Genomic DNA, 15,278 nt, shown 5'->3' with positions numbered 1-15,278 from the left:
TTGGAAAAGGGCAGGTACTTTAAAAAGTACTTGACAGTTGATTGGATGAACCATGGGCTAACTCCTTGCTGTCCTCACACCTAGACCACCCCCAAAACTGCCAGTTGTTCCTCATAGGATGCTGATTGGTCCACACCACTCTTGGTTTGGCCACAAATGTATAACTTGAAACTTGACAAGATGGATCCTGGATCTCATGAATCCAGCTCCCTTTAACCTTTACAAAACAAAGCCAAAAAGAGTAGCTTAGAGTGTTTTTTGTTATGAAACTTTGTAGTCTAGCCAGTGGTGAAGCTGGGTAATAAACTAAATTAAGTAAATTACAGATTTTAGAATATAATATATTACAAAAATCTTTTTTTGGTCATTCCATTATTAATAAATTGTCTGAATCGAAACCCAAAGTCAAGACTCAAAGTACACATTTTTTAATGATCCTTACTGTAAATGATCAAGACAAACATATCAGTGTTTAAAATATAATATGTTAATGTTAAAAACAGTTGACGTTAAATTCCTAAACAAGATAAATGTGTGACATGTTATGGTAGTAACATATTTTAAATTCTGTAATACAGCGTTGTCACTTATTAATGGCATACATGTTGGAGCTAAAACTCACAGCTTCAGCTTTTTCACAATGCATTGAAAGGAATTCATTGACTTGCAGTACAGATGTGTGACAGCTGCTGTGCAGATGAAATGTCAGTTTGGCAGTGTTAAGTTGGCGAGAGACACTGAGGCGTTGAAACTCCACATTTTCACAGAAAGGAGTTGGTCATCTAGGGCAAAAAAAATCATCTTTTTTTTTGGCTACATGTAGGGCGTTTCCTCATGCTTGTTCATTGTTTCTTCCAATATATGTTGCACCCTGACATAGTTATGTTGTTAATGTTTGCTGCTTGTGTGTTTGCATGATACTTCTGTAGACTCTTCCCCTCGAAACACTGAAGTTTCTTTTGATATTAAGGGTATAACACCTCCACACAGCTGACGTGAGGATGGAAAGCAGCTGCTGTGGGTGGTGCAGTTATCATGTGATGTGTTGCTTCTCTTCATAGCGTGTTGCACAAAATTGGGCTGTATGTTATTACATCTGTCACTAGATCATGTCAGATTGTAACAGATTATGTTTTCCCATAATAAATGTATATAACGTGTATATATTATATAGTGTTTTTGGTTTCAGACTGATACTGTGACTGAGACATATACCATCACAGTTACTTTTGTAGAAATGTGATATTTTTGCTCGTGTCTGTCGAATTGCAGCAATACTTTAGTTACTGTAGGATTTACTACTTGGTAAATGTGTATTTGTCAGGGTGGTCTGGCGTCAGGTGATGGTGGAAAGCTGCCCCACCCTTCTCACCAGCACCCCATTAATAACACAAATACACACAAACACACACATGCACAAACAGTGTGGCTGTAGACGTAGGGTAACCTGACCTCGGCGGGCTGAGTGCCTGTCACAGCTCATTAGCATCGGGGTGAAGTGAAGGCTGGTTAAAGTGGTTCTTTGCTTTACTTGGAGCTTCACCAGACAGGAAGCCCACAGCTCAGTGCACCCACAGCCACTCGGCAAGCCATCCAGACAGTCTGCAGCAGCACAACACCTAGATCGAGCACTAACACAGTCCCCACAAACTCATTTGTTTCCAGGCCAATACTTCTCCAATATCTAAACATAACTACTTCATGATTTACCCTCTTTTTAATTTGAGCTTGCAATCCACAAAGTGTAGAGAGCTTTGCCTATTGGCACCTCTGTGGATAATATAGTGAGACTGCTAGTGTTTTCTTGTTATTTAATGTAAGTGTCTACTCAGGCATCAAATTGTGTTTTAATGTGTTTAGGGAAGGAAAGCTGGTACTAACTCTTGTTGGCTGGTGATCCCTTCTGACTCTCAGTTCCCTGCAGTCAGCCGACTGGCAGCATCTGCTGAATACTAATGCAATTTCCTGGTGGCTTTTGTAGGGGAGGCTGGGAGTGCATGGCAGGCTACAACCTGTGTTTTTACCAAATAAAACTGTTGTGCTTCAAATTGATCTTGATGCATCCAAATACATGAGTGACAGCAAACCTCTTGAGTTTCCTCTTATATATATTCCCAGGTATGATACAGCTTTCAAAATGACCTTCTTTTTCCACCAGCCATATGACTAGTGAGTGTTCAAATTTGACCAGCTTTTCAATAGATTCCCATTGTTTTTTTGGCTAGTGAGTGAAGCAAATCTACCAGCTACTTGCATATTTTACCAGCTGTAGCCTGTTGGCTGGTGCTTATTTTGAGCCCTGGTATAATACATTGGCACTCCTGTGGAGGAAATCATTTGACTTTGGGGTAATTGTATTTAGCAAAGCAAATAGACCAAACCAAGGCAAAGGCATTTCCTGATCATTTCATTGAATAACCAGCTTGCACCAAAGTCTTCAAACTAATAACTGTTCTGTCCTCAGCCTTTGTTAATTCTGTTGTTATCAGGTTCAACCTCATCAATCTTCCTCTCAGTAGCTTTTAGTTCTTTTATACCATCTCTATCCCTCCACCTTCACAGCAGGTCTTTCTTCTTTCACAAACGCTCTTTTAAAAATGAAAATAGATGCTTGTGTAGATCAATAGCTCAACCCAAGATACACTGTTGAAAAAATAAAATATTTTTAAAAATCTAAAGCAAGTTGGGGGTTGGACTACTCGGTCAGTGTCTGACTCTACCCTTGTATTACTCACTCATGGAAACGGGCCTGATCCCAGGATATTCCTCATCCATCCTTCCCTCTTCCCCCCTGTGAGTGCTGCTGGAAAATCCAGCGGAGGAAAAGTGGAGGCTGAGCGCTGAGCACGCACTGATAGATGATCCAGCCCATCAAATCAGAGAGGGGAAAAAGAACCCAAGCTGAGCAGTAGCAGCATAATGGACATATTTTTTCCCCTTTTGTAGTAGTGGAAAACATTCTCCCAAAACCATTTGTAATTTCTTTAGTAGCAAAAGATGTGTATAGTCTAGACAGCCACCGTTTAGGATTACGGCAACAAGTATAGAAAAACTGGCAAGAGGCTAATGTCACAGCACATACCTGCACTGTTTTCATATGTTCAGCATAATGTCTCCTGTCTGTTGTTCTGTTTGTCCTGGCTGGCTGACATCTCCAGCTGGGCCACAGGTTTTATTTAATTTTTTTTGTGGACATATTTGCATGTTATGTGCTCCACATACTGTAGGTGGTACAATTAAATGCTGGTTAATTGTTTCAAGCTTTTCTAATTTACAGGAGGGCAGGGTGAGTCAGTGCTTGTGTTATGAATTGCCAAACTTTAGAGGACTGCAGAGGTGTTGGTACATGAAGCAGATGTTGATGTAGAGATGTGGAGAAAGGAGGCTAAAGAGAGGAGTTGTGTAATATTGTTTTGAACAATTGGAGCTTTTTCAGACATGGAGTGATAACCAAAACATGTTTCAGATTAAATTCAACTAGATGATGCAAATTCCAGACAAATATTTTATTTATTCTGCATTTAGGGGACCAATGGAAGGAAGAACAATTACAATGTTTGGAAGTATAACGTAGACACATTTTCACAACCTTCTCTTGTGCTTCACTTTCACTCACACTCTCATTTGTCTGTATGGTGTTCACTCAACAGATCAGTGTTTAGTGACTGCTGAATTCATTTGATGTTGGTTAGTATTACAGGGTCACGCTTGGTCGTCAGGCTCTCAGGTTCAAAGCATTGACTCACACAACAGAGCTGACATGTTTTCAGCTTCATCCGAGGACCCTTACCTCTGTCTCTGTCTCTCCTTTCTGTTTCTGCTCTCAACCATCAAAAAATAAGGAATAAAAACAGTACTCAGTCTTGTTCCAATTATGTTTTTCTGTTTATTGGTTATCAACATAACATGAAAACCCATGAGTATTTGGGAAAGAAATAATATGTGTACACTCCCAAGAGCTCCCAAGAGCTTCCAAGAGGAAGAAACCATTGTGACCCAATTACAGTAGCTGATATATTAGTCAAAGCACCATACTAATATAAATAATCTATCTATCTACGTATGAAGGTTATGTCCAAGTGGACAGATTATTGAGACTGGGTGAAGGTCTGCTATTTATTTCTTAGGGTATTACATTAAGTTTCAGGTGGTATTACAGGTATTTAAGGTATTTAATAATTAAGGTATTTAATAATTTTAACTATGGCTTTTGGAATTCTGCCAAATCAGGATGTTGCTGAAAAAGACAAAGAAACGTATCTTTTCAATGATGGACAATCCCTTTACTATCTCTATCCTCCTGGGTATGAACTTTGTTGTTGTTATCTGGGTTGTCAGTTTTTACTGGACTCATGTGACTGATGATATTTCATTACCCACATGTAATTAACTCTGATGTTTTTTCTCTCTTTCAGAACTCGATGAATCTTCCTCCAGACAAAGCTCGACTGTTGCGGCAGTACGACAACGAGAAGAAGTGGGAACTCATCTGCGATCAGGTGGGAATCAGTCACTCATTGGTGGGATGTGATCTGCTTCAGCTGCTGTACAAGTCACACAAGTCACTGCATAATTGCCAATTATTTAAAAAAAATGTAATCAAGCTTAGGTACATGGTAATCAATCAGCCTCCCGTACAATTTAATAAAGTAGAAAAAGTTGACATAATTTATGCTTTTTCTGACCGTGGAGAAGGTCTGTCTTACTGCGTGTGATGACACAGCACCCAGGCTCTGATGCCCTGCCTTTATCCTGCAGGATTTCTCTGTCTTAACACACTGCCCTGACTTTCCTGGTCAAGTGGGTTAAGTGGAGCAGCAGGGAGCACCTCAGTTAGCCAGTTAAAGACTCAGCCTGTTATTGGCGTCAGCAGTGCATATAGGAAATAACAGAGGGTGCATGTTGTGCAGTGAGCTGTGGTCTGACTTCTCCACTCAGACCACAACCTCCCTGCCAGAGAGTTTTTCTGCATCCCTGAACAGAGGAGAAAATGGAGAAAAGATCAAGATCACCCACTCAAACTGTATTGATAGCCGCTGAACTTAAAGGGAACGGTGCCAGAAAGTCCACAGGGCTGCTGACCAGCAGTCAGAGATCCTCTTTCAGTCTGAAGTGGACTCCATGTTCCTCTGTCAGAGCTGAAGTGAAAATAGTTGGTTTCCTTTTTTCAATGTCAGTGAAGCAGTTTCCAGAAACATTACCCCATGATTCGGATGAGGAACATCTTGGCTTTTTCATACTTGAACCAACTAACTTAAGTATACTTACATAAATCAGTGTTATCCACCTCTAAAGTGACTGTTTTCTACTGTGAGTGTGAAATACAGTATCATAACTTTTGATGGTTGATAAAGTGCAAAAAGGTCATGTTAAAGGGATAAGACTATCGATATTTCATAGAACTTTGGTAAATTAGCCCCAACTCCTTCATGTCTTTATTGCTTTCTTGTTTTCCCAACAAGCTTATACCCATGAGAGCACAGACGGCTCTGAGAGTAGTATTTAGAAGTATTTTCTGTGTCATAGCTACAGTGAATCACTTAATGTAGCCATGGCAACAGTAATGGAGGGAGGCAGAGAAATGAAGATGACAGGTACATTGCTTTGAAAAACAGGCCCTGCAAACCCAGCTGGAGGCTGAAATATTAAAGGTTTTTAAGGCAATTATGAGGATTCATTAAATATGGACAATGTTCATGATGTGGACACAGGGTTAAAATATCAAAGAAAGTCAAAACTAAGACCTCTCAGAGTTCTGTCCTATCCTAACTTTTTCTAGCCAATAAAACATTTTATACAAATATTGCTCTAACACAGATAATTGAGGTTGTCTTTAAAAGCATCCAAACAACAACAAACTGCTGTCACTAAGTGGGCCATGTTTTCCTTATCTCTTAGATTAAATCCAAACTAGTCCCCCAGACAAACTCTGTAACTGCCACAGAGCATGTTGGGACACGTGTTTTATGTGTTCCTAAAACAAGATGTGTCTTCTGTATAAAACTTGCTTCATGTATTTACATGTATCACTCTCATTTCCTCACTTGCAGCAGCATATATGCAGCCCTTGTGAAATGATTTACTTTAGATTTAGATTATCTTAATTGTTTAGCATCAACACACTCACGTGGGGTGTAGCAGCCTGTCTGCTTGTCACTGTCAACTGTATCCATGAGAGTTAGCTCTGTTTCCTGATGCCGCTGTCGTCTTTCCTGTTTTTGTGAGACAGTCACACTCTGGCAGTGATAAATGTGATGTTTCTGAAAACACATTACAGCACTGAGCATTTGATCTGAACTGTTTAATATGATGTCCTGACCTACCATGGTAGAAATCAAAAGTGTTTGCAGTTGTTCCAAAAATGTATACTCGAAGGTGGAGGGAATCATAGAGAGTAGAGGAGAGATCATATTGTTTAAATGTGGAAATAAAAGTGACTGAAACAGTCATGTCAGGAATGTTGAAAGAGAATTAGAGAGACAACTTTCTCACCTCTGCACAGCTGGCAGATCCAGAGCTCAGTTCCCACTAATGAAACTTCCAATTTGTGTGCTCCTGTTTGTATTCATACTGTAGGTAGGAGGCTGGTGAAGGATCATGTCCTCTTCACTGTACTAGCACTTAGCAAGTGCACGTACAATGGTTTGGATCTGGGCAGAACTTCTTTTTGGTGAAGTTAGGGTTAGGGTCAGCACCACTCAGGAAACCATGGAGCTACTTCAGGATTCACAATTCTCACTGAGCTCATTTGTACATGTGTGACTTCCCACCACACTTACTGGCTTTAGAGAGATGTACACATGAAGTTCTTTCATAGTCCAAAGTTGGACCAGTCGGTCAATCATCCAAGCTAAATTGCCTAAGTAAGGATATTTATTGACTGTCTTTGCCCACATTGTGTGAGGAGTACATTTCCCTCTGTGCCATACTCTGGAGTGTAGCAAATCGTAAAACAGAAGCAGTCATTCTGCTATGGTGTGTGGTGCTCAGCCTGATCCAAATACTGTTTCCCGCTCTACATGCTGATCCAAATCCAGCACTAATCTCTTATATTTATATTTAGAGCACAATGGTGGGGGGATTGCTGGGGCTCAGGTGGTAGATCAGGTTGTACGTCTTACTGCAACAGTTGTTTTTTTGATCCCAGCTCATCCTCTCCACCTGTCGAAGTGTCCTTCAGCAAGACAGTGACGAGTATGAGGATTTGTGTGGTAGCTCGCTGCCATCAGTATGTGAGAATGGGTGAATAAGAGGCAGATTGTAAAATGCTTTGGATAAAAAGCGCTATATAAATGCAGTACATTTGAGTGTTGGCTTGTTAGGACAGAGCATTCAGGTGCTTCCTGGTTGAACTCAGGACATGTACACATACAAATACACGTTTCGTCACAATCCTTAAGGCAATTTATCATATTAAAATGAATAACGATGATTACAAGCAGCAAGATCATTTATGTATCCACTAACAGATTGCTGTTACAGTACAGTTGTCCGCACAAAAGCAATTTGAATAGCAAAGCTGTAATTTATCCTGGCATGGGCTGAGAAGTAAATCTCAGGCTGAGAAGCAAAGTTATGCCCATCTCCACATCTCCAGGAAAATGTCCAAGAAAAACTGGTTCAACTCATAATTTCAACTGTAGTATAATTTAATTTTCCATGTGTGTGCAGCGGGCTGGTTCATTACACCCAAGGTCCATACATGCAAGTACAAGTACAAGTACATGTGATCTGGTACAAAGACTTGTTGTGTCCATTAAAGCAGGCTGAAAATGTGCTCAGACTTTTAGGGATGTGATTCTCCTTTTACTGTTTGCATAACTGCTGTCCTTGGTACTATCTTGTCTCAAACCTTTTGCTTTTTTTTTTGACAGGAGCGATTCCAAGTGAAAAACCCCCCTCACACGTACCTCCAAAAGTTGAGGAGTTATCTCGATCCGGCAGTCACAAGAAAGGTGAGAGCCCTCGTGAACATTGCTATCCTGTTGCTCCTGCCTGGCCAGGCTGTTCCACTACTGCAGTTTTTCCTTCCCCTCTGACCCTCTATCTCTTGTCCAGGATATCCCTACAGCTGAAGCAAGATTGCACATAGGGCTTCTGAAAGACACAGCTTGGGAACTTTAGTTACAAAACAGGCAATGGTGGGGATTACTGAGAAAAGAGACCATTGTTTATCAGGAACGCCCAGGTTTGAGAAACCTCTGTCCAACTGTAGTGTCATTAGTCAAGACTCTGAATCCTTACCAACTCTTATTAGTGGTGCTGTTTTGCGGCTCTGACCTCTCTGTCACAGAAAAAAAACACAATAAGAGTTGTTGAAGGCAGACGAGAGAGTAATGGCGCTGCAGACAGTCAGAGAGAGAGAGAGGGAGAGAGGGAGAGAGAGAGAGAGATCCAGCTCACTAATTGCTGCAGTGACATTGCCTTGCAGCATGGTAAGAGCTTACAGAAGATATCAACGGTTTCTAAGCTACACGATAAAAATTGTCTTGTGTCATTTAAGCAGCCAGTCTGGCTGTGTCCCTGGCTGCTTGGAAGGGAGGAGAAGGGAGTAAAGCGGAGATCCATGAAGTAAAGTATCATCCAGCTCACTGCGCTTTGCCAAAATTAAGTCTTTTTTTGTTTTTTTGCTTTGGTGAGAGAGCAGGAGAGTGGAGTGCAGGGAGAATGGGCTCTGTGATAAACAAATTAACCAACAGACTCTGCCAGAATAACAACAAAACCTTGAATAATTCAATTTGCACTGACGGGAGTTAAAATTTTGCGTCACAACAAGCCAGCTAGTACACCGCAGGAACAGATAACTGCAGCAGAGATTGCACAACATAGGCACACTTAGAGGTATATATAGACACACAAACTCCTACAGATCACTACACACACACACACACACACACACACACACACACACACACATATATAAAGTTGCAAAATCACATTTCTTTTCTTATCTAATCTCATTAAGTTAAAAAATCATTGTAGTCTTGTGTGTGATATGATTCAAACCTGCATTATTAATGTCTAGGACTGACATTACACTCATGCAGGAGATCTGATAAAAGCAGGAAGAGGCCTGTGACGCAGGGGAAAGTAGACATAACAACGTAAAGGTTTATGTTTGATGTTTGTGCTGGAGCAGCGATTGTCTCAAGGTTAGAGATGCAGGCTTGTTGACAGCTAGTTTGAATCTCTAGACTGGCTGATGTGATGGATGAAGTGTTCCTCCTTCCTCGATTCACGCCTGGTGCCTAAATGTCTCTGAGCAGGGCATTTAACGTCAAACCCTCCTATACTGTGGCTATGTGGTAGCTGGCTGCCATTTGGTTTTAGAATAGATTTTAACATCCTTCCCATTACATATAAGGCACTTCAGGATCCCAGATTATATCTCTAAATTACTCTCCCCTTATCAACCTCATGGCTGTGTCTAATGCAGACAGAGCTTTCCCTGTTAGAGCCATGCTAGTATGAATGCATGCATGAGAATCTCAGACCTGCATATTCAATGTATTTTTCAAGTTGCTTCTGAAAACTAAATTTTCTTGTAAGGCTTTCTTATGGTCATTATTTATTTATTTATTTTTGTTTTTAATGATATACGTATATTAGCTTTATTCTATCCTATATGTCTGTAGCTGGTTAGCTTAGCATAAAACTGGAAGCAGGGAAAAGAAACAAGCTAAGTGTGTTCAATCAGGCTACCAGCCCCTCTAAAGTGTATTAAGTAACACAGAACATCAGCACAAAAATGTTAAAATGACAAGTTGTGGGGGCTTTAAAAGTGCTTATAGGTAGTGAATTTTGAGAGCTACACTTCCCTCTGTTTCCAGTTTTCATGCTAAGCTAAGCTAATGTCTCCTGGCTGTAAGTAACTAGCCATATTTAACAGATAGACATGAGAGTGGTTTCAGTCTTCTCATCTAACTCTTATCAATAGAGTAAATGTGAAACTTTTAGAAGATGTTGACCAAGTTTAAAGCTTGGGAGTAAACTCTCAACACACTCCTGAGTCCTGACTGAGCAACTACAGCTAGACGTCACTTTGTTAGTTTGTCTTCCAGACCTAGATCTAAGACTCATTTTCTCTCTTTTTAGAGTAAAGTCGTCTGTGGTGACATCACTAATTGGTTGTTGGATCTATATTAAACCGCTCTAGATGAAGCAACTTTTGAGAGACTCAGACAAGCCTCTCATTGTTTATTTATCATCTTGTTTTTAATGTTTAGTCTCATGGGCTGAAACATGCAGGATTTTGGAAAACCAGCCTTCCTCTAGTCGCCGCCTCTGGGTAGCCTACTCCTGCCCTTGATCAAAAACTGGGCACACGCAGAGACACAGGAACTGAATGAAGGAACAAAGTGAGAAGAGAAGGACAGGGGACAGACTGAATGATATAGAGAGAGGTAGAGCAAGAGGTTGAAGAGAAAGAGACAAAAAAACAAGCACAAGAGGAACATGGAGGAAAAGAAAGAGTTATGGGCTTCTTTCTACATTCCTGCTCCATCCCCCTTTTCTTCAAACTCAAACAATTGCCACTTTGTGCCGCTGCGAGAGAGCTGGAGGTCATTGCCTCTGCTTTCCATAGGCAGGCTCCGGTGCATTCCTCTGGGCAGCTCCCAGCCAATAGGCAGCCAAGGAGGAAGAGCTCCAATCCAGCAAGTCCCCAAGAATGTATCAGCCATTGATTTGTTTCCAGGATGACCCCTCCTGAGCTCCCCAAAATCTCTCCCCTCTCCCGCCCCCTGCACACTCTTTAGTGCTGTCTCTCTGCTCTTTACTTTCATTCCTCTTTCACTGCTCCCTCAATGTCTCCTCCTCTTTTACTCCTTTCCCCTCACACCGTCTTCACCCTCTCTCCCTGCTGCTGTCTGTTCCTCTGTCTCTCTCTTTGTGTTGCAGCTGGTAGTACTTAGTGTGGAGTGTAGGGCGTTCGGTGGGAGAAGCAGAGGGTTGTGGGAGGGGGGGGGGGGGGTGCTGTGGGAGCCTGCACAGTACCCCTAAAAATGCTCTGCTTTCCACACAAACACACAAAGGGCTCCTCCCTAATAAAAACACTCTGTTTCTCATCTTCTCATGTGCCAAACACACACCGCCCAAGCCCAAAGACGCAGACTGTAGAAAGAGAGAGAGAGACTTGAGTTATGGGAACAGCCTTCTTCTTCTCTGTGGATGTTAATAATAGGTTAACACAGGGCTGAGCTCTGTTTCCTCCCCGATACAAACACATCATGGAAATTGACCAGGCCCTCCAACCCTGGGTGGATCTTCTCTTCTCTTCTCTTCTCTTCTCTTCTCTTCTCTTCTCTTCTCTTCTCTTCTCTTCTCTTCTCTTCTCTTCTCTTCTCTTCTCTTCTCTTCTCTTCTCTTCTCTTCTCTTCTCTTCTCTTGAAAAAAGTACAGAAAACACCAAAACAACCTCTATCAATATTATTTTTTAATTATAGTCTCATCTGATAACAATTTTCCTGATTCGTAGATTAGTTATTTGGTCTATTAAATGTCAGAAAACAGTTTTTAAAAAAAGAAAGATGTTTGTCCTAGAGTTATTCAAATGTGTTTTTTTTTGTCCACCCAACAAAAAAACAGATTTTTTAGCAACAACTACATGAGATGGTGCTTTCCTTCCTTTTGACATTCAGAAATATTTTTAACTGTACCAAGATATTTGTATTTCTGCATTTCCTCTCCCTTTCTCTTCACTCTCTCACATCTGGGATTTCCCTTCCTGTCAAACTGAGGCTATTTGATCACTACTGAACCTTTACTTTGCTTATTTGTCCCTGTAGTTGTGTAACAGCTTGAAGGGCCGTTTTTTTTGTTTCTGCTATTGAACATCACCTCCTGTCAGATGATGAAAGCAAAGAGGAGCTCGCTCACGTTCTCTTTCATTCACTGGCAGCTCATAACTTCATTCCTGTCACCCTTATAGCTGTCGTCCTGGTGACAGGGCTAAGAGTGTGAGTGTGTGTGTTTGTGTATGACTGTGTGTGTGTCTGTGTGTATGACTGCTGGGTGTCTTGGGTAGGGCCTGAGAGGTAACCAATTAGGTTACTTGATTTTATCTGGCTGCTACCGGGAGGGATTATTGCTATATAAAGAACCAACACAAGCAAACAAGATAACAGGGACTATTTCATATTCAGTTTCCCATGAGTCAGCTCGGCTTTTCTTTTAGTCTGTTGAACGGTTACTGGCAAGTAAAAGGCCCACAAAAAATGTTATATAAGAACAACCCAATTCCAGCTTTTGGGATGGAAGGGGAAGGGGGAGGGGGGGTAATCAGTGCACAGCCTGCCTGCTTTCACATTTAAATGTCACTGTGGTTGTGTGTCTATGTCTGTTTTGTCTGACCTTTCTGTTAGAAAAAGTTCTCTTTCTTCAGCATAATTGAGCCAGCCACAACATCCCTGTGTTGCCACATGATGATTTACAGATCTATTAACTCCCTCCTACTTTCTCCTCCTCAGAAATTTAGACGGAGAGTTCAGGAATCCACCCAAGTCCTAAGAGAACTGGAAATTTCGTTACGGACCAATCATATAGGGTGAGTCACTGTGTGCAGCTTGTGTCGTTGAATGTTCCAGGATTTCTTAAATCAGATTCAGGAGGAAAGTCTGGCGTTCCACACACATCCGTAGATACAGACGTTGACACCACCACCATCCCCCATTCATCTTAGTTGCTCAGGCATAATGTTACACAGAGAGCCATGTGGCGATGGAGCAAAGATGAATCGATTGATTGTGTGGGGCGGCTGACATATGAATAGCCTCTTGAATGGGAACACATTTTTCTCGCAGCGTTTCAGTGTTTAGATGCTATTAGCAGAATCATGATTTCATAGCAGATAAAACAGTGAAGTATTCATCAGTAACTCCAGGTATTCCATGAAGACATGTCCTAACCTGCTGGAGCTGATATTAATTCAGTCTTGTACAGTCAGCCTCAAGAAAAGATTGATATCTAAATGAATGTCACACAACGTCACAACAACTCACTCTGGACCACGGGGCCTGGCTCCGTGATTAGAGACTCTGATAGTTGATGGATTGCTCAGCATCAGTAATGAGGCGTAATGTATTCTGGGAACTGTAGGATCCAGCAACCTCATTTATCAAGGAACTTCTGAATGTATGTGTTAGAGCTGCTTGCACAAACATTTGCACGCTTGTCATCTTCACACACAAGTGGATTGTTGTGAAGTAAATGAATAAGCATAGTGAATATTTCGCTTTATGTTATGTTCAAATTTAGAAGTACAGCACACAAAACATTGGTCACAGTATTACTCCACTGTAATTACCAGTTTGCTTTTTAATTGTGCTTTAGCATGGCAGAAAATATTTATGAATTAAATTAATTAAAATCAGTGAACAGAAGCTGGACAGTTCTTCATTCCTGAAGAAACCAGATGAAGCAGCAGCATTAATGGCTAATCTTCAGGAATGATAGTTGACAGTTAAAACTGCAACGTTTTGTCGATCAATAGAAAATGAATAGTCAACAACTCCGATAATAGATTTTGATTGATCTCTTAAGAAAAAATTATCTGATTCCAGCTTCTCAAATGTGGATATATATATATTTTCTATACACTGTATATTCTGGTTTCCTTAATCCTTTAGGACAATAAACTGAATACTTTTAGGTTGTGGGCTGTTGGTAGGGACAAGACAAGACATTTGAGGACATTGCCTTGGGCTTTAGGAATCAGTAATCAACATAGACCAAACAACTAATCGAGTAATTGATAAAATAATCCACAAATGAATTGCTAATGAAAATAATCATTAGTTGTAGCAATGTTGACAGTCTATTTATGCTTACATAGTTGACAGTAGAGGTGGTTTGTGTGTCTGTAATTTAGGAATTGGTTTACCAACAATTAGTGGGCGTTTCACATGATCAGGTGCAGTTTATAATTTATTTACCATCTCAAGCCCGAGACCAAATTGATTAATTGGCTTCTATGCCTCTAAGCAGAAACCTGTTTGTGAAGCCTGAGGAATTAGTAGTAGGAATGAAGATGGTGGCTATCAGCTGGGAGGGATGCTGAAGGTGGGCCAGTCACAAGAGACGATGTGAAGGATAAGAAGGAGTAACCCCTGGCCACAGACTGTTGTGACAGCAGAGATGCAGAGGAACACTAATTACGCAACCATCACAAGATCTCAGACACACACACTATCTAAACTACATCTCTTAAGCCATCTGTTTTTCTCTTCTCCTTCCTCCCACACACATATTACTTTACTTCATTTCGTCTGTTTCACTTTCACAAAAATGTCTCCAGTCATCTCATGTTCCTGACATCGCCTCTGACACTCCTACGCACTGTTTACACGCTGATCAAATTCTGCTCTTTAAATTAAAACATAGCGCAGCCAGACCAGAGCTGTCGTCCGTCTGGCAGAGCAATCCAGGCATTGTGCATTGACCTTATGTTGGTAAACTAGATTACGTAAATAATCTACTTAATCTAGATTAGACAATAAAGCATTACCATAATGGCTGAGGGGCAGAGATTGAGATAGGAGCAGGTGGGGGCTGGGGACAGCGAGGGAGCAAGATGTCACCCACCCAGACAGTGAATCATTACTGCTTCTTTTCAGAGGTGAAACAGAGAAATTTATCTAACGTGGAGGCTGGGTATAATAGAAAGATTGTCCCTGTACGAGCAGCACTGATGCTAGCCCCAGCTCCTGACATGTTGCTCAGTGGTCAACAACATGTGGTGAATGGGAGGATTGTTAGTTATTGTCCTCTGGTAATGATTACCATGTGGCCTGACAAGACCACACCTCCAAGCCCTTTAAAACATAACGGGGCCCCACCAGGCACTGCTTTACTGGACGCCCTTGTTAGTCTTTCTCGCTTCTGTGTAATTACACCACAGGGGGGAGGAGGAGGGGGGGGGGGGGGGGTAGCGGCTAGTGGATTTTAGGTTGAGTTTAGCCTTACGTCTTCATCATCGCAAAGCCTGCCTGTATGTCATAATGTTTATGCCCTGCAAATTTGTCTGATCACTGAGCAATCCTGTCAAAGCAGTAGGTCCTCAGAGGCAAAGCACCTTTATAGGATGTGATTAAATAAAGATGCTCTGTGATTCGGATCACAGTGGCTTATAAATATGGACGCGGAAAAAGCACATGCCAAAGGTAGTGTGAGCTTTTCTGTGGAAAGTTCGGCTTGACTGTGCAGAATAAAAAATGAAAACATGCAAAGCGCTGAATGGGTGGCCCACTTCAGTGCCTGTAAGCAAGGTGAGAATGGGCTTT

General features: G+C 41.3%; 1 protein-coding gene across 2 annotated transcripts in view; it reads left to right on the top strand.

The window, feature by feature from the left end:
* Positions 1 to 15,278, top strand: part of fmnl2a (formin-like 2a) — a 52,214-nt gene that overhangs the window by 14,219 nt on the left and 22,717 nt on the right. For both annotated transcript variants that reach the window (XM_053328743.1, XM_053328744.1), the window contains exons 2-4: positions 4,416 to 4,499; positions 7,875 to 7,955; positions 12,468 to 12,544. In XM_053328743.1, the coding sequence (XP_053184718.1) occupies positions 4,416 to 4,499; positions 7,875 to 7,955; positions 12,468 to 12,544 (242 nt within the window). The remainder of the gene's footprint in view (positions 1 to 4,415; positions 4,500 to 7,874; positions 7,956 to 12,467; positions 12,545 to 15,278) is intronic.

This window comes from Scomber japonicus, chromosome 11 (assembly GCF_027409825.1).
Source record: "Scomber japonicus isolate fScoJap1 chromosome 11, fScoJap1.pri, whole genome shotgun sequence".
NCBI lineage: Eukaryota > Metazoa > Chordata > Actinopteri > Scombriformes > Scombridae > Scomber > Scomber japonicus.
The sequence above is the reverse complement of the archived record's forward strand: the minus strand, read 5'-3'. Positions and strand labels throughout refer to the sequence as shown.